Source organism: Leptonotus elevatus, chromosome 4 (genome assembly GCF_054856555.1).
Source record: "Leptonotus elevatus isolate MCC_2025b chromosome 4, RoL_Lele_1.0, whole genome shotgun sequence".
In the NCBI taxonomy this organism is placed as follows: Eukaryota; Metazoa; Chordata; class Actinopteri; order Syngnathiformes; family Syngnathidae; genus Leptonotus; species Leptonotus elevatus.
Window position 1 is genome coordinate 8,429,007 of NC_141242.1, and position 19,689 is coordinate 8,448,695.

At 40.1% G+C, this 19,689-nt stretch overlaps 1 protein-coding gene across 3 annotated transcripts in view; it reads left to right on the forward strand.

Moving 5' to 3' along the window:
• tln2b (talin 2b) overlaps positions 1-19,689 on the forward strand; it is a 116,499-nt gene that overhangs the window by 70,704 nt on the left and 26,106 nt on the right. For 2 of the 3 annotated variants that reach the window (XM_086072883.1, XM_086072884.1), the window contains exons 20-40: positions 905-1,071; positions 1,565-1,693; positions 2,487-2,600; positions 4,369-4,482; positions 4,577-4,711; positions 4,894-5,022; positions 5,130-5,232; positions 6,615-6,823; positions 8,853-8,972; positions 9,110-9,307; positions 10,924-11,063; positions 11,522-11,615; positions 12,727-12,816; positions 12,964-13,086; positions 14,577-14,720; positions 14,892-15,077; positions 15,200-15,340; positions 15,957-16,138; positions 18,086-18,218; positions 18,329-18,430; positions 18,541-18,711. In XM_086072883.1, coding sequence (XP_085929009.1) covers positions 905-1,071; positions 1,565-1,693; positions 2,487-2,600; positions 4,369-4,482; positions 4,577-4,711; positions 4,894-5,022; positions 5,130-5,232; positions 6,615-6,823; positions 8,853-8,972; positions 9,110-9,307; positions 10,924-11,063; positions 11,522-11,615; positions 12,727-12,816; positions 12,964-13,086; positions 14,577-14,720; positions 14,892-15,077; positions 15,200-15,340; positions 15,957-16,138; positions 18,086-18,218; positions 18,329-18,430; positions 18,541-18,711 — 2,924 coding nt within the window. The remainder of the gene's footprint in view (positions 1-904; positions 1,072-1,564; positions 1,694-2,486; positions 2,601-4,368; positions 4,483-4,576; positions 4,712-4,893; positions 5,023-5,129; positions 5,233-6,614; positions 6,824-8,852; positions 8,973-9,109; positions 9,308-10,923; positions 11,064-11,521; positions 11,616-12,726; positions 12,817-12,963; positions 13,087-14,576; positions 14,721-14,891; positions 15,078-15,199; positions 15,341-15,956; positions 16,139-18,085; positions 18,219-18,328; positions 18,431-18,540; positions 18,712-19,689) is intronic. The other variant, XM_086072885.1, reaches the window with a different exon arrangement.

Below are 19,689 nucleotides of genomic sequence, written 5' to 3' on the forward strand. Positions count from 1 at the left end.
AAAAAAGCCACATGTGGCTCCAGTGCCACAGGTTGCAGACCTCTGAACTAAACTATAAAAAATAATGTAACTACTAACTATAAAATTATTTACAAGCGTTAGTACTAAACTTTTCATAAAATAAAATAGTGTTTTGAATAGGGGAAGGCATTTAACCTTCAAGAACAAAGCGTTTTATTTTTTTCCCTAAATATACCTGCTCAACAACAAATCAACAGTGATTTATACTCGCCATGCAATCTATATTCTCCAAGGCTGTACATGTAGGCTGTAAAACATCTCACTGTCTAGTCTCTCGAAGGAGTGGGGTGAGTGATTTCCGACTGGAGGTGGGTGTTTGGGAAACATAGCTTTTTATAGCACATGTGTGGGGAGATGCTTGCGCGCACGCTTTGCCCACAACATTAGTTTCACGTGCAATTTACATCAACATAGAAGCTGCTGTGCTCATTGTCAAAGAGAGATACTCACATATATATACTGAAGTATTATAAGCCTATTGTTGTGGTTAGCGATGTTGTAAAAACAACGTTGCATCATACTCAGAGATGTTTGTTATAGTTACCTCATATTAGAGGGGCAAATGTGTATCTATTAGTGGAGGCGTGATAGCTACACACAAAAAGGAAGTACAATAAAACCATCCAGGAGAGCAATTGTGAAGTCAGAGGTCACTGATGTTGAACGAGAAGGCTGTTAGCTTGAGGTCAGGGTTCTTCTATACAGTTATTCAAGCATTCATTTATGGTCCTTGCTTTGCGCTGTGGGGCACAAGTCTTGCTGGAACAGAAAAAGACCTTTCCCAAACGGCTCCAACTAAGTATATTTTCCAAAATGTCTTGATTCACTCGTACTAAATCCTGTAGTGACCTGGCACAAATGCAAGTTTTTCATCCCTTAATAGGTGAGATGGTGCGTCAGGCCCGGGTTCTAGCGCAAGCCACCTCGGACTTGGTCAACGCCATGCGGTCTGACGCCGAGGCAGAAGTGGATGTTGACAACTCCAAGAAGCTATTAGCCGCGGCTAAACTCCTGGCTGATGCCACAGCTAGAATGGTGGAGGCGGCTAAGGTACGATTTTATTTTTATTTTTTTCTTACTAATGTATCGATTGATGATTTGATTTTCATGACATTTCCATTTTTTTTTTTTTCACTTCAAAATGGCTAGCCTGTAATTCCAGATTGAACGCTGTGTTAAATATGAGCTAAATCAAGTTGCTGTATTGCCTTCATTAATTTACTGCATATTTTTGGCATAGCTGCGCACACTCTGCCTGCCATCATATTTTCACCTCCCATTTATAAGGGGGCAGAATCCATGGCTCTTAATAAGCTCCCGGCAGGTGGAATGCTGCTTATGGGTCATTTTTAATCAGTACATTAATTGCCACATCCCTGCCGTTATCAACGAGGATAGGAATTCTGGCAACGGCCATCATCAGAAAAGCCAACGTGCCGGTACTACTGTAGCATCTATTGTGACTATTATTGGCAAGATCTGATTCAAGCTGACATACAGCAAGCCGAAGCTTCATTTTAAATGTGTGTGTACGCACCCTCAGGGGGCGGCTGCTTACCCGGAGAATGAAGACCAGCAGCAGCGGCTCCGAGAGGCAGCTGAGGGCTTGCGTGTCGCCACTAATGCCGCCGCTCAAAATGCAATAAAGAAGAAGCTAGTCAGCAGGCTGGAGGTGAGTCAAACGTGTCAGCAGGTTTGCATCTTCTTCTTATTTTGCTTTACTATGCGCTCCGGCCCCTGCAATATAAACGTTGGAAGCTCAAATAGACCCAAGCTCAAATGCCTCTTATAGTTTTAGGTGGCTTTTCTTCCCGATAGTGAGATAGAAATCTCCTTTGTGGTGTGAATGATGTATGCAGTTGCGAAGACCTGTGTTTAGCCCCGCGGTATCAGATTACCCTTAATGAGTTGAGCCACTCAGCTCCAGCGATCAGGCGTTGTACATCGCGGTAAGAGTGCTAATGGTCACTTCCGTAATGGTGCCGTGCATGTGTTATGTATGTGCGCTTGCAAATGTTATACTGTGGATAAATTAAGCCTCCATATCACTTCACTGCAGGGGTGTCAGATTCTTGTCATCACTTCAAAGCTGGTGACAACTAATTAATGTGAACTAAAAAAGTATATATAGTATATTTAATCTGAAGGGCAGCCAGGGAAACTGCAGTACAAAAGCAAGTGCTCATTATCTTGTGAAAAAAACGCTTGACAGCAAAGACGCATTTCAGTTCCATTTCAGTTCTCATAAGATTTCAGATGAAAATCTAACCACTTGTATTTGTAGAAAACGGAGCGCTGTCATGTCTGGGAGATTTCCTACGAAATTCTTGCGAGAATAGGTTGTTTGGTTAGATATAACAGCCCTGGCTTACATGACAGCGTGGAGCCAAACCCTTTACCGGGCACTTTTTCTGTTAACATTAATTTTCTATTAACCCCAAGTAATCTTTGTGTCACTTGTGCAGATAGCAGCAAAGCAGGCGGCGGCTGCTGCTACTCAAACAATTGCAGCTGCGCAAAATGCCGCGGCTTCCAACAAAAATACAGTCTCCCATCAACAGCTTGTACACAGCTGCAAGGTATGATCGTCACACTTTTTTTGTGCTCTGTTAAAATCCCTGTCAGATGTGGCACGCCTAAACACAAGCCGTACTATTTTTGTAGCTATAAAATACACAATATCTGCATGCTTTGCTTGCGTGTGATCTTTCAGTCATAATGCTGTAGAATTTTATATTTCTTGTAGTATGTCTTTATTTTTTTATTTTTTTATCTGTAATATTTCACTTCTATAAACCTTGGGGTGTTGTTTTCCCCCGTTATATCACAACTGTCATAACCTAAAGTTGTATTATTACAAAGAAAAATATGACATTTTCCAAGCATAAAGTCCAAATTTTATGAGACAAATTTCTAGGTACACTAAATGAAGTTATAATCACATGAGAGAAAAAAATATTTTAAAACAACCACCGATGCATACGAAGTGCTATACATGGAGCAAAATTATTCATACGCGTCAACAAGAGAGTTAAAACAATAAATCTGGCAGCCATTCGCATAGCAGTGGATGGGGAAAAAACATGTTTTCTTAAGATGGAACCCAGGGGCAGCAGATACAATGAAAATAGCAGGGGCCCTAGAACTGAACCCTGTGGAACACCATATGCAAGTGTGGCAGTGCAGGTCTCAAAGCAACCAAGGCTAACACAAAAAGTGATGTCAGCCAAGTAGGATCTAAACCACTTAAAAGGGATACTTGACTCATTGAGCCATTTTCAACAGTAAAAAGTTTTTTTTATTAATTAATGCCTTTAAATAGCTATTTTTTCAACTTTGCTGTCAACTGAAGATGACATCACTTGTGCTGAGGAAGTAGGTAACAACCAATCGTGGCTCAGTTTGTTGACCAAACCCAGAAAACAGGTGAGCCATGATTGGTCGTTACTTACTTCCACACCACAGGTGATGACTTCTTCAGTCGACAACAAGTGGAAAAAATATTTTGTAAAGGTATTAATTGGACATGAAATATAATGAAGTTGGACTTTTTACTGCTAAAAATGGCTCAATGAGTCAAGTATCCCTTTAAAGTCAGTCAGCCAGTGGATGTCATTAAAAACTTGTAACAGGGCTGACTTTGTGCTATGCATCATCTTAAAACATGACTGGAAAACCTCCGAGACATTATGTTCATCTAAGAAAGATTTCAACTGATGTGCACCACTTTTTCCAGAGAAATTCACTGTTTGTCATTAGAGTGATTCTTGGAGAGCCAATCCTGTTTTTCGGGCGGTGCTTGGTGTCAATCAGTTTGAGAACCATTGCTATAGTTAAAGGCGAAGTAAAAAATAAAAAATAAACAATTCTGACATTAATATGTTCTATGCAGACCCACTAGTCTAAATACGGTATTCTGGTCAATATTGCGTTAGTGGGATATGAGTTAAGCAGCAAAGTCCAGCTGTTTTTATCCATCACAGGGGAGCGGCCATTTTGCCACTTGCTGTCGACTGAAGATAACATCAAAGTTGCTCTGGTCTCAGGTAACAATCACAACCAATCCAACAGACCAATCACAGCTCAGCTGTTTTCTGAAGCCGAGCTGTGATTGGTTCTTACCTGAGCCCTGAGCAACTGTGATGTCATCTTTAGTCGACAGCAAGTGGCAAAATGGCCCCCCCCTGAGATGGATAAAAACGGCTGGGTTTTGCTTCGTGACTCATTTTCCACAAATATAATATTGATCGGAATGTCATGTTTAGACGAGTGAGGTCACAAATAACATATTATCGTCAAGGAACGTTTAAGGTTGACTTCCACCTTAACACGCGTGTGCACATGTAGGCAGTAGCAGATAGCATTCCCCAGTTGGTGCAAGGCATGAGGAGCAGCCACGCCCAACCTGAAGAGCTTGGAGCCCAGCTTGCCCTCATCATGGCCAGCCAGAGTTTCCTACAGGTCTGACTTTTTCCTTCGTACAGTCACGTCATAGAAAAATCACTCTCGAAACGCTTACGTTGACGATGTGGCGATTGATCTTGCTCTTCTTCAGCCTGGAAGCAAAATGGTGGTGTCTGTGAAGTCAGCCGTTCCGACGGTGGCTGACCAAGCTGCTGCTATGCAACTGGGTCAGTGTGCCAAGAACCTGGCAACCTGCTTGGCAGAGCTCAGGACGGCCGCCCAGAAGGTATCCCCGACATCTATCGGACGCAAGCCTTATCTCGCCGCGTTGTTTTCAGTCACCACTTCAATGTGCTCAGTCATCTGACCTCATCCAGAGCTAATAGGCTCAACATTTTCCTACGCGATGGCATCCTGTCTGGTTTGGGCAGCATGCAACTAACGGCGACATCTGCGCATTGTTTAAAGGCCCATGAAGCGTGTGGTCCCCTGGAGATCGACTCGGCCCTCAAAACGGTTCAGACGCTCAAATGCGAGCTGCAGGATGCCAAGATGTCCGTTATTGACAGCCAACTCAAACCTCTCCCCGGGGAATCGGTGAGCCCATCAGTGAAGTCGTATTGTAAAGATAAATGTTGAAAGCACGCAATGGGGTCATTCCAGTTTAATTGAGATTCTTTTTGGGCGCCCGGCTGTTCACGCAGTTGGAGAAGTGTGCTCAGGATTTGGGAAGCACATCCAAGGCTGTGGGCTCGTCCATGGCACAACTGCTGACTTGTGCTGCTCAAGGCAATGAACATTATACAGGTAAGAAATGTACTCTGTCTTAATGTCAAGGTTAGGTTAGACATAATCAGTATAACAATGCCCGGCTTCTTTTTTATTCTTTAAACTATTCTAAGGAAATACAACTTTTCTTATTTTCTCTTAACTCATTTGCTCCCAAAAATGTATAAATATGTTATATTTTAAATATTACCAGTGTCCCAAAGACATATTTATAGGGTTTTTATGGGGGGGGGGGGGGTTATGCTACAGCATACAGGATGCTTTGATGCAGCCTCTGACATGAAGAGCTCGCTTAAAGCAATGGTAGTTATTACAAAAGAAGCCCAGCAGGTGGCAGCAGAGTATTAGAGATCAACCAGGGCCATGTTGCAACAAGCTCTTTTCTCCAGTGTTTTGAACAGGTTTGTGAATAATGATGAAACTTAGCTATATTCTAATGCTAATTTCTACAAAAAAGAACAAGATACAAATATATATTTTTTTTCCCTGATGAAATAAGACACTCTAATCTTTCTTTTGGTAGGTTCCATGTTTTAAAAGCAAAAGAACAAAATATTCTGTGGGCCTTGCGCAATCAGTCAGAATCCAGTAAAACAGCCGGGAGCGAAGGGGGTTGCTTCAGTGAAAATGGCAGGGAGTGAATGAGTTAAACAGAATTATGCGAAGCCTGCTTTGCCTTTTTTCAGTCCCACTGAGTATCTGAGAGGAGGCATGAGGTCTTCGAGAATGTTTTTCCTAACAATGAATGCTCGTAGGCAGCCCATCTTGCTGTGACCCAGGGTGCTGCTGGCTACTCATTAATCTTATTTTCACTAGATTTAACATTCAATCAGCAAATGGCTCCTCTTGGCTGGTTAAAGCAATTTGCTGCAATTTGCTGCTATTCTTTTAGTATGTATAATACATTAAGAGCATCTCCCATGTGAGGCCATGTTGATAATAACGTCCGATTCATTTGGACGGAGAGGGCATTTTATTATGAAGGCTTGTTGTTTTTTGTGCAAATCTATGATTGTGGGAATTAAAAATAATAGGCAAGCCTCTTAAAAAAAGTGAAATGCTGTTGCAACTCTTCTCATGATATATGCTGTACATGTGAATCTGGGAATAATTAAAGGTAGATAAGACCAAAGATTGTTAACGAATTGAGTTTGCTTGATTTTGATACACACTCAAAATTGAGTTGACAGGCTTAAGACAACTTGGGAGAGCTTCTGTATTTAAAAAAATAATAATAATAAATCTATTAGCTCTTGTGCCAGTAGCACACCCGCCCTTCTCTACTGAATGTGTTTTTTTACTTCCAGGTATCATTATTCCAAAAATATGTAAATTTCCTGCAACAATTTCAACAGACCTCGCTGCTGCAATTCCCTCATGCCTGTGTTTTTTGTTTACAGGTGTGGCTGCCAGAGAAACAGCGCAGGCTTTAAGGACATTGGCGCAAGCAGCCCGAGGCGTTGCAGCCAGCACTAAAGAGCCTCAAGCTGCAGCTGCAATGCTGGACTCTGCCCAATGTGTCATGGAGGGCTCGTCCATGCTGATCCATGAGGCCCATCAGGCCCTGGTACATCCCGGAGATGCTGAAAGTCAGCAGCGACTTGCACAGGTGCAAAAACCCCCTTGCAGGATCATATGACATATTACACTCCTTTTCCATCGTATGATTGTTTACATACATACTAAGCAGCTGTATAGACTACATATATGTATGGTAACACACATTACGCCTCATGCATTAATGAGATTGCAGTGACATAAAAAGGGAGAGGAGAAAAAAAAAACTTGGTACTTGAACCTGCACGGTACATTGATATGATTGATCTGTAAGGCTGTCAAAGTATTCAACTTGTAGCTTTAATTTTATAATTACAGGTATATAGTGTACTCATCATTTCATGGAAAATGTATTTGTTTTACTAAACATTGAAATTTCTGGATGAATTGCGTGTGATGGCTGAGAGGCTGAATGAGTAAATATAGAAACGCGGATGGTATTGAATGAGTTGGAATGTTGACAGATATGGGAATTTTGTCGAATGGTATTGAATGGTATTGAACCATTTAGAATTGAATGATGGGGAATGATGTTGATTGATATGTATTTAATTATGTAGAATTAGGTGAAATTATGTTGGTGAAAATGTGCTATTTTTGGTTTGTGGGAATGATGGAGAATATATCATTCCCAAGGTGAACTGGTTGAGCTGAACATTTTGAATGGAGAATGGGAACAAATTGTTGAATGTGTAATTGGAAATGAATGGGGTCAAAAATGTAGAACTATGTGAAATGTTGAAAGGTTTTGAGCAGGTGAAATACATCAGATTGAATGGCAAGGTGAATCGTATGAGCACAACAGTTGGAATTTGGAGTAGGAACGATTCAAGCCCTAACACTAAATCCTAACCCTAACCGGCAATTCAGAAATGAGTGAGGAATTTTGTGAGGATTTTTTTTTTTTAATCGGATGAATTAAGCAGATGCATGTCAAAAACAGTGGGAGGGATAACATTAAGAAGCTTAATAAAGAATAGTAATACATATGTGTGAAGACCTGAATGTTTATATAATACTGCATTTTTTGCAAGTAGTTGATGGCACACTGATTGCACTAATTGACATTTTAATCCGTGGCAATGACCCGTCAGGATGATGGACATTTGCCATTGTTTTGTTGTTGATGACCGTTAATGCACACTTTCTAGATGTCACACTGTTTGAAACACATAAACTCTAAACTCTATGACAGATTTTTGTTTCAGGGTCGTATGATAATAACATTGTGATCTATCTTTCTTACAGCTAGCTTCTTGGGAAACACATATCAAGTGAATTGCATTCATTTAAGCACAGAGGCTGTGTTTTTAACTCATTCACTGCCATAAATAAATTTTAAAATTTCTATTAGTTTAAAAAAAAATCCACTTTTGTTAACAAGAGAATGGAAACCTAGAAGAAAAAAATAATTGGACATCTAGAATTGCGATTACACATTTTAATCACCTGATGCCCCTAATTAAAAAAAAATAATTTTTAATTAGGCGATTACATTTTTTTTATTGTAATTAATCGCATGACTTCACTAGTAACTCACAATTAATCACACATTTTATATCTGTTTGTTGGTTTTCATACTCTTGTTAACAAAAGTGGAAAAATGTTAAACTAATAGAAATAGTTCAAATGCATTTTTGACGTCTATAACCGTCAATGGCAGTGAATGAGTTCATATTAAACACGTCTTCAATCTCGGCCTCGTTCACACCTGTGTTTTTTTTCAACTTTCATAGAACTATCGCAATAAATCGGTTGCAATCTCCTCTAAACTGTGAACATTTCTCCTTCCCACAGCAATTATTACAACGCCCATGTGGAGCTGTTTTCATTCTGCGTCACCCGCCTTGTGTTTCTCTCTCCGGAGCGCTAGAGTGAAACATTCTCCTGTGGCCCTGCAGGGAATAAACATATTGTCTGGCATTTGTCTGTGACAGCTACATAAATTAATGGGACAGATTAGATTTGCACTGTGAGAGCCCTATTTGCATTTGAGATGTTTCACAGACGTTGCATTATGCGGCGCGTTGTTGGAATGACTTATGGTCGTCCGGTAAACGGGTGATTGTTCCGCGTTTCAGGTGGCCAAAGCTGTGTCGCACTCGCTGAATAATTGCGTGAACTGCCTGCCAGGCCAGAAGGATGTTGACATGGCTCTCAGGAGCATCGGAGAAGCTAGCAAGAAGCTGCTGGTGGAAATTGTGAGGCCCGTTCCAATTTGGTTGAATTTCTTTTCATGTTAGCACTTGAAAGGTTCTAATTTCTTTTTGAAGGGTGATTGCACTTATTTATCCAATAACGCCATCGACACGGTGGCCTTTGCCATGTGTCTTTGAAGCTTCCTCTCTGCAGTAAGACATTCCAGGAAGCCCAGACTGATCTGAACCATACAGCAGCTGAGCTCAACCACTCGGCAGGCGAGGTCGTTCACTCCTCCCGCAGAACGAGCGGCCAGCTGGCCGCCGCCTCCGGGAAGTTCAGCCAAGATTTTGATGAGTTCCTGGATGCAGGTGTTGAGATGGCAGGACACACCCAAGTACGTTTCATCTCGTGAGGGTTCTATAGTTTGCTGCATTGTCATTCAAAATCCGCTATCCCAAAACTCCGTGAAACCGGAGTCGTCATTTTTTTGTCACTCTATTACCAACTATTCAATTTGTTTTATAATTAGATCAATCAAATTCACTTAGGCACATTTCTTTGCCCAAGAGCCAGCTATAATGAGATCTTGTGATGTTCATGTTCTGGTTATTTTGTTCATTAGTGTGGGAATATCTTCAGGGATCTTATCTTGTGTAGCATGATGCTCCAGCTTTAATAAGTCTCGGACAGGAAACAGGTGGTGAGGGCCCCAAATACATCATCTGCAAAATGTCACCATTCGTTACTATAGCTTTTGTCTATAATTTAGTAAAAGACCAATATGTTTTTTTTGTCCGGGCCGTTACCGATGCCGATTATTAGCAGTCAAGGAGGCCTATAAATGATATTTGGAGCCGATATTAATTTGCAGTAAAAGGGAAAATATTGGTACCAAAATGGTCAATTAAACCAACTCCATAACTTTGTTGTAATGTCATTAAGCATGTGTGTTAAAAAAAAAATAACAATAACAGATTTTGTTTTCTTAATTTTAATAGAGAATAGACAGCTTTGTTTCAAAAGTCTAACAAAAAGTGCAGGAAGCTCTCAGGGCCATCAAAATGTCTTAAGTTAACTTAAAAGCTAGCAAGTAGAAGTGTCAGGCAATTACATTTTTTAAAATTGTAATTATTTGCATGACTTCAATAGTTAACTCACGATTAATCACAAATTTTATATCTGTTCAAAATTTACAATAAAATGTACGCTCAAATGTTTTTTTTCTACGTTTTCATAAAAATTGAAAAAAAATATCTGTATCTTTTAGTATCTTTTCAAAATAATTCATAAAATTTAGTTCAAATTAAAAAGATGTACTGTAAAAAAAAATTGTATGATATTGATTTGTGTTGAGGTGATTTTTCTGCCACTAGATGGCAATATTGTATTTGTGCATTTTTCTTTTCATATTAAGAGGTATATAATCTTAAACAGGAAGTAACTTGTGAAACTGCACAATTTTAGTAGTCTCCACAAATATATGCATTATTATTAAATTTGTTACTGCTAAATTTTGTGTCTGCTGCGTTGCGACTGGAGTTCCCCCAAGTACAGGCTTTCCAAGTAAGGGGCGGTCATTAATGGCAAGTTAAAAACATTTGTGGCATTAAAGGACCTTTGAATTAACTCAAAATGAACACACTAATTTTGACACCACTACTAGCAATTAAATAACTTCCTAAAGTTTTCTACAGTAAATAAGGTTTTCCAAAATTTCAAGTTGAAGTTTTACTTATGTTGGTTTTGATTAAAAACAAAAAAGACCAGAGTGTTTCCCAGTGTAATCATCTTAGATAGTTTAAGTAAAAAAAAATACAATAAATATATAGTTCCCTGAAGTTAACCCAGTTTTTGAATTGATCGCCTATCAGCCTTCATCTTTTTTTTTAAAAAGGCCGATGCCGAAATTCCGATAATCGACCCATCCCTACAATAACTTGATTATATATACACTAATACAGTTTGGAACGGATCTTCAAAATCACATTTTTCTTATTGTTGGCTTTGCAGAGCAGGGACGATCAGATCCAAGTTATTGGTAATCTGAAGAACATCTCAATGGCATCCAGTAAGCTTCTGCTGGCTGCCAAGTCTCTGTCTGTAGATCCAAGTGCAGCCAATGCTAAGAACCTCCTTGCAGTTGCAGCACGGTGAGCTACTGCATGTTTGTGCTTGTAAGGATCCTTGTATACATTTTTTGGTACAACCCTTGAATCGGATCTTATTCGCTTGTGCAGGTGTATCCTCCATCATATGATTCCCAAACACAATTTCAACTTGTAGCAGTTTTTCTTTTTTTTTTGTTTAAATATGGCCTTGTCCATTTAGTGTTGCTTCAGGGAGTCATCTTCCTTCTTGTGGAAAGAAGCCAGACAGCTTTTCCCAAAGGGCTTTGGGCCTGACTGACTTCTCTCTGTCTAATTAGGAAGATGGAAGCCTTGGCTGGAAGCTGTGTGTGCTCAGCAAGGCTGAACCACAAACCCGAGACAATTCTGTCACTCCTGCTCATGCCCGTGTGCGTTGTTGCGCAATGCGTTAGCCTATCGCGGTGAATAAATACGATGAATAGGGCACGTGCGAGTGACGTAAGTGAATTCATGTGTTTCAGGGCGGTGACAGAGAGTATCAACCAGCTGATCACGCTCTGTACGCAGCAGGCTGCAGGACAAAGGGAGTGTGACAACGCCTTGAGGGAGTTGGAGGTAGCCGTCCTTTCATACCATTACGCTATATGCCAACCTTGAGTTTAAATGGATTGCTTGTAAGCCTTTCAGCCCAAAATTCTGGTAAATCAACAGAATCATTCATTGTAGACGAACATTAAAGTCAGCATTAAGATAGACTCAATTACCCAAGTGAACGAGAACTGTTGAATACCAAAGTCCTTTATGGCAGGAAGATCATTTTACAGTGCTTTTTTTTTTCATATTTTACTTATTTAATGCCATTGACGCCTATAAACGTCAAAAATTAATTTTCAATTATATTTCTATTAGTTTAACTTTTTTTCCCCACTTTTGTTAACAAGAGTATGAAAAAATATATATTTTATTTTTTAATAATCTTTTTTTTAAGAAAAAAAAGAAAAGATTATTAACTCATTCACTGCCATTGACACCTATTCATTTTAACTATTTATATTAGTTAAAACAAATTTACCCACTTTTGTTAACAAGAGTATGAAAACCTAGAATTTTTTATTGCACATTTAGAACAGATATTAAAAAAAATATTAATCGTGAGTTAACAAGTAAAGTAATGCAATTAATTCCGATTGAAAAATTTAATCACCTGACGCACCAAATTTTTTATAAAAATGTGTCATCGTAATTAATCGCATGACTTCACGAGTTAACTCACGATTTTATATCTGTTCTAAATATACAATAAATATACAAAAAAAATTGACAATAAAAAAATTCTAGGTTTTCAAACTCTTGTTAACAAAAGTGGAAAAAATGTTAAACTAATAGAAATAATTAAAATAAATAATCTATAGCTGTCAATGGCAGTGAATGAGTTAAAAATTAGGGGCGTCAATTTTTAATTGTAATTAATCGCATGACTTCAATAGTTAACTCACGATTAATCACAAATTTTATATCTGTTCTAAATGTACAATCATTTTTTTTCTAGGTTTCAAACTCTTGTTAACAAAAGTGGAAAAAAATGTTAAACTAAAAGAAATAGTTCAAATGAATTTTTGACGTCTTTTGCCGTCGATGGCAGTGAATGCGTTAATTCAGATTCTGATCATTGGTGTCTATGGTATCACAGTTTCAGTTCTAATCATATGCATGTGTGTGCATATAGGCTGTCAGAGGGCTCCTGGATAATCCCAGTGAGCCCATCAACGAACTGTCCTACTTTGACTGCATCGAGAGCGTCATGGAAAATTCAAAGGTACGTGCCTTCAAAGTACATTTCTGTTACTGTATGAACTAGTTTGAGTATTAGGTGACTGAGCAGACTGATGTGTCTGTAGAATGACATTAAAGCTATTCTGATAAGCCAAAATTTTCAAACCTTCGTTGTTTGGACCTGTTTTAGGTCCTGGGAGAGTCGATGGCAGGCATCTCTCAGCATTGTAAGACATGTGACGTGGTGGCTTTTGGGGAGTGTGTAGGCGTGGCGTCCAAGGCCCTCTGTGGGCTGACGGAGGCTGCAGGACAGGTGAGACAGCGAAATTGTTCTCATCTTAAAAAAATAACCAAGTTGGAAGAACTTCATATAAAATCCTACATATTACAAATGTAGGAGAAAGCCATTCCTAATTGGTCATGAACAGCTTTCTAGTGCACTTAATGAGAAAAAGATTATAATGAATAAGGGCAACATTTCACTCATTTCAGCCGGATAGTAGCATCCTGAGCTTAGAGCAAATTTGAGTTACCTTGACCAAAAATGAGCAAATCTTCTATTCTGTATAGTGTTTATTGTCAAACAGATATGTCAGTCATGTCATGTTCACGAGGCATAGCGATTTCCAGGCCAAGGGGTTTGTAGTTGCATATAGAGCCCATAAGATGGCGACAAATGCAGAGAAAATGGAGAGGATCATAAACCAGCGTGTGCGCAATCATAAACCCATATTACATAAACAACGGTATTCACTTTTTTTTTTTTTTACTCTTTTACCGCCAAAAACGTCAATTGACGTTAAGGACACGCCGACGGAATACCACCAATAACGTCAGTTGACGTCAATTACGCTTTTTTTTTTCTCAATAGGCAGTGCAATGTCTGGTCTGTGAATGTGGTGGGAAAATACAAAAACACCCACTAACTATGGCCAGCAGATGGCAGCATTGTATCTCTTTTCAATGAGCTCTCCGGTATCAAATTACATGAAAACATGGCGGATCTTAGAAAATAGAACGTTTTAGAAGGATGACGTGAATGATCCAAGTGTCACATTAAATCTAATTCACAGAGCGTCACTAAACAAAAAATATTTGTGTTAAAGACACTGTTGTGCAGAAAATGGATCTTTTCATAAAAAGCTTCTTTTTTTTTCTTAATTTTTTCCATTTTTGCTTGACGTCACTCAGATTACCTTTTTTCAAATGGTGATTAATAGAGAACGGAATAAGTTAGAAACATACTTTTTTTTTCTAATTAGAGAATGGAATGCAATCTTTTATATGGTATGTTTGTGTAGTCATAGCACACGATATTCTGTTTGCCTTGAAAGATGAGTGAAAATGTTCCAAATCGGCTGGCACTGTAGGAATTTGTTTTTTGGATAACGTTTGGCAGTATAATAGTTCATTATTATTTGTGCAGGAGGTGCATTCAAATACCACCAACAAAACAAGGCATCTCAAACATTTAAACACTTAAAAACTAACAAAAAGACCTGGATTTCACCAGATGGCACCTTTTCTTGCTTTGGACCTAAGCGCTAAAAAAAGACGAAATGTTTCCGTAAATAACAAATTTGCGAATACTGAACTGGTAATATGCAGAGAATGGCTGTATAGTTCAGTTCAATTATGTTAAGTCATAATTGGGAAATGGCCAACTATGGAAATGGTATGTCATCATATGGCATCATATATCATTATGTCGAGCTCTACCAATAAGCCAAATTAAACTACTCCATGTCTTCGAGCAGGCCAATCTAGTTTGATTGAATTAACTTGCACGTATTTCTGTTGCAGGCCTCTTATCTTGTAGGTGTGTCTGATCCCAATAGTCAGTCAGGCTACGAGGGGTTGGTAGACCCCATCCAGTTTGCACGAGCCCACCAAGCCATTCAGATGGCTTGTCATAGCTTAGTGGACCCGACTAGTACTCCCTCACAGGTAGGAACCTCCACACTTTAAACCCGTTGGGCAAATAATCGTCCGCATTGCCACGAAGAACCTTCTCTGTTTGTAATCTGGCCTATCAAACATTGCGTAATCAACTGTCCTGGATGTAGACGCTGAATCATGACAATTGTATTACATCCCGGTGTACTTTTGACTTGACAGGTGTTGTCTGCGGCAACGATAGTAGCGAAGCACACATCAGCTTTGTGCAACGCGTGCCGCCTCGCTTCCTCAAAGACCTCCAACCCTGTCGCTCGGAGGCAGTTTGTGCAGTCCGCCAAAGAGGTGGCCAACACCACCGCCAACCTTGTCAAGACCATCAAGGTCAACTCGCCGACTGATCAAAACGTTGAGTGTGAATTTGTTACCGAATCTATTTCGTCCCGTGTGGACTTTTCTGTGTAAAAAGTCAATCCGCACATTAGCTGTGAAAAATGGCCACGGGTTCATTAGGAATGTCTTGTTTTTAGGCTTTAGACAAAGATTTTTCTGAAGACAACAGAAACAAATGTCGAGTTGCTACCACTCCGCTCCTCGAGGCTGTAGAAAACTTGTCTACCTTTGCCAACAACCCTGATTTTGCCAGCATCCCGGCTCAAATCAGCAACGAGGTAACTGCTTAGAAAGCTGAATGTATTTCATTTCTTTTGCCCCGCAGCACACACTTTTTTTTGCCTAAAATGGATCTCTGTGTTCGAGAAATGCTTCTATTTTCAGAAACGTACCGAGGATGTCACAGCTAGTTGCTTAAAATAACCTTAAAAAACAAACGGAAACACCTGTGCTGTAAATGTGCTGAGAATTGGAGTTGATTTCCTTTTTCTTTTTTTTTCTTCTTTTTTTTTTGTAATGCTAAGAAATGAATCACAAAGAATACATTTTTATGTTTTCAATCAGAGCGGAAAAGTCCTCTAAAAGCTTTATGGCTGTAATCTGTTGCAGGGCAGTGTTTAACGGCACTCACGCCCTTACTGCTGCTCTAATCTTCATCTTGTTAATCTAATTGTCGAGGGAGGCTTCGCCTCGGATCATAAAGACTGAAGGTGTTTCTGCTTGTGTCTCTGTAAAGCTGTCTTTCTAATCTCATCCCTGTGTTCGATTGCTTAGTTGATCTTTCCGCCGTACTATCAGGAATATTAACACTATGTCATAGCTAGCTGGATCCTCACTGTTAGCCTTTAACCGGAGCCGTTATTGCACCTGCCCCCAATGTTGGTTTTTCCGCAGGGTTCAGTTGCCCAGGAGCCGATTGTTCGTTCAGCCCGCTCCATGCTTGATAGCTCCACTTACCTCTTGGAAACGGCGCGGTCGTTGGTGCTCAACCCCAAAGATCCCCCGACTTGGTCTATACTGGCTGGTCACTCCAGAACAGTTTCTGACTCCATCAAGAGCCTCATCACTTCCATCAGGTTGGTTCAAAACTGTTTTGTGTTGTATTCAATACGCTAAGACAAACTAGAGATGTGAGGAAATCAAACAAGAACATAAACGCATCAAAATAAACGATACGATACTTGTAGAAAAAGCAAAACAAACAATTAAAAGTTAACAAAAGGGAAAACATGATCAACTCATTTCCCTCGGTGATATTTGTTCCTTTCCTTGTATTCTTTTAAGTGTTGTTGAACGTTCCTAATTTGTCATTATTTGCACCTCACAGCTTTTGTGCACGAGGGTTTTAAGAACAGTAACGTATTTTATCAAATGAGTGTCCATCTTAGTTTGATTCTTCTCCTTGTGCCCCGTGCACAGTATCTTCACAACTGGAGTCAATGCTTACAGATTATTTACAGACATTTTGAAACAGTGTGGGTTCTTATTATTAGATATTCGATACCACTTGTTTTCAGACCGATACCAGTGTGACTACATAAAGTTTTCCCCCAAAAAAACAATGACAGGCCATTTTAAAGAAAGACGTCTAAATCCCATTTGTCCTCAAAATTGCATGAATTTAATGGCAATTTTTCAGTCTTCTAATTTCTAGTCCCTGATCCGAGAACGGACACAAGAAGCCATTGGGAGTACCGATACCTTGAAATAACGTATAAGTACTTGCCCATCCTTAAATTTAAAGGGGCAGTGTGTATTATTTAGTGCCATCTAGTGGTTAACTAACAATTCATTTGTTTAAAAAACACATTATTAATTTCAATAATATGCACACCAAAAAAATTCTGTGACATGAATGTACTTTTTTTTTTTAATACATATAATCGTAGATCTAGTAATCGCTAATTATATTACATAGGTCGTGCCACACCTTACAGGAGGCTGGCATGTTTGGCCGCCATCTTTCTGCTGCGGATACCTAAAGGTGAAGAATTTCATGAACGTCGTTAACCTCTGGTGCTGCTTGCACCGATTGTCTGACCCAAAGGGTCCACCATGCTTTGGGCTCCCGCCGCTTTGCTCTCGCTAGCTTTTGCTAGCTCGTTAGCCGCTCCATCTAGTTCTTGCTAGCCGCTCGTGTTAGCCACTTCAGCGAGTTCTCGCTAGCCACCCTTAATCGCCATTCCTGCTAGCTCCTGCTCACTTATCACTCACTCCAAATAAACATTTGTAGTAATTGGTAGTAGTCTTGCGAAGTGTGGTCTCTCCGAGGCACCGTAGTGCGCGTTCTATTAGTTCACCACTAAATCCTACACACTGTCGTTTTAAGTTAACTGTGTTGATTGACTGTGATGGCGCAGCCACTCACCGGTTAGCTTGTTAAAGCAGACGGCTGGGCTCCTCTGTTGCTAGGCAACCTTACCGATGAGACTCCCTTCAGTTTGTGGTCTTCACACATCACTTGCCTCATGGTTTAAACAAACAAGTTCTAATAAAGCCGTGCGGCTTTCCCTTTATTTTAATTAAAAGAAATAAATATATATATATACATATACACGTCCGCCTCCCAGTGCAGAGCATGTGTGAGATCAAGTCCGGGTTTCGGCCTTACTGGGTGGAGTTTGCATGTTCTCCCCGTGCTTGCGTGGGTTTTCTCCGGGTACTCCGGTTTCCTCCCACATTCCACATGCGTGGCATGGTTAATTGAACATTCCAGTTTGTCCAAAACGTGTGATTGTGAGTGTGGATGGTTGTTCGTCTCTGTGTGCCCTGAGATTGGCTGGCAACCAGTTCAGGGTGTACCCCGCCTACTGCTCGAAGCCAGCTGGGATAGACTCCAGTGAGGACAAGCGGTTAAGAAAATGGATGGATGGATATATATACATATATATTTTATAAATGTTACCGTGATTTATGTGTTCAACATGTAGGCTTCTTTTAAAAAGGTGTGTTTTTTTGCACCCAAGTGGAACAAGCATGCCTACATTTTTTTTCTTTTTCAAATTTTGTCCCTTCCCCCCCAGGGACAAGGCACCAGGACAGAAGGAGTGTGATTACTCTATAGATAGCATCAATAAATGTATCCGGGACATTGAACAAGCCTCCCTGGCTGCAGTCGGACAGACCCTGCCCTGCAGAGATGATATCTCCATGGAAGTAAGCAAGCCCGTCAGCTCTGTCTTGTCTGAGAGAAAGAGCTTAATGGGATCTGTAGTCTTTGGCTTGTGATTTATACCATAATTCGCTCTGCCTTTGTAACCCACTAGGCACTACAGGAACAGCTGACTTCATCCGTGCAGGAGATTGGGCATCTGATTGATCCCGTCTCCACAACCGCCCGGGGTGAAGCTGCCCAGCTGGGACACAAGGTTGCAGCTCTGATAATATATCCTTTTATCCCTTATGGATTTAGATAAAGACAACTCTATCGTGTTCAACAATCCTTTCCCGTGGCTCTCCTAACCTTATTTCACTCTAGGTGACTCAGCTGGCTAGCTACTTTGAGCCACTTATTGTGGCAGCAGTCGGCCTGGCCTCCAAGCTGCACGACCACCAGCAGCAAATGACCATTCTGGACCAGACCAAGACCCTGTCAGAGTCGGCCCTGCAGATGCTTTACGCTGCCAAGGAAGGTGGCGGCAACCCAAAGGTGATAAGCAGTCCATGGCGTTCATATCGACTGAATATATGTGAAGGATTTTTCATGGCTCAAATTGAGGTACAGGTGGTACCATTCAGAGTCTCCTTTGGTTTAGTCCAGGGGTCTCAAACTCGTGGCCCGTGGGCTATTTGCAGCCCACAAGATGAATTTTGCGGCCCCCCCTACTTAACATTAAAGTTTCATATTTGCTGTGTCGTTGCCATGGGCATTTTGTGTATGTGTGTTTTTTAGTCACATCTGGGCTACCATAGCTCGGGCTCATGACAGCTTTCGATGAAAGAGGAATCTGAAGTGACACCAAGTGGAAGGAAAATATTTTTTCTTTTTCGAAACCTGCCACGATGGTTGGCGACAAGAACAGCCAATTTTAAGAAAAACAGGAGATGATGTTTTTTTGTTGAGTACAGCGGCTTGAATCTATCTCTTGAAATTAAAAAAATAGCAAAATTGAGTTTTGAGACCCCTCGTTTAGTCAAAGACCAAAAGAGACTCGGGCAAAGTTGAAGTGCAACATTGTTAAGTAAATAGGAAATACTTTATTATCATAGCAAACATTTTTGTTCACTTTTGTTCACCGTAGAGCAAAAATTGCAAGTGTACAGTAGGCCCTTTCACGGTTAACACAAAAGATTATTTATATACAAACAAATTGGAGCTGCGTTATATTAGTACGTTTGTTGAAATTCCATTAAATGTATTTTGTTAAATAACACATCTCCATGGGATAAATGTATAAGGGAGAAACAAAAACTCAGCTATGAAAAGCACAACGCTGATATCGATCAGCACAAATCGCAATGTCTGTATCGATGTCGTCGTTATTTGAATCAATCCACTCACACTGCTGCTTTGAGAACGGGACGTGGTCCAAAATTAGGCAGAGATGGCCGCCTCTGAATTTTATATGCAAGGGAAACCCTGATGTGTTTGTTGTGCTTCATCAACTGAATTTGAGCAGGCTGCTGT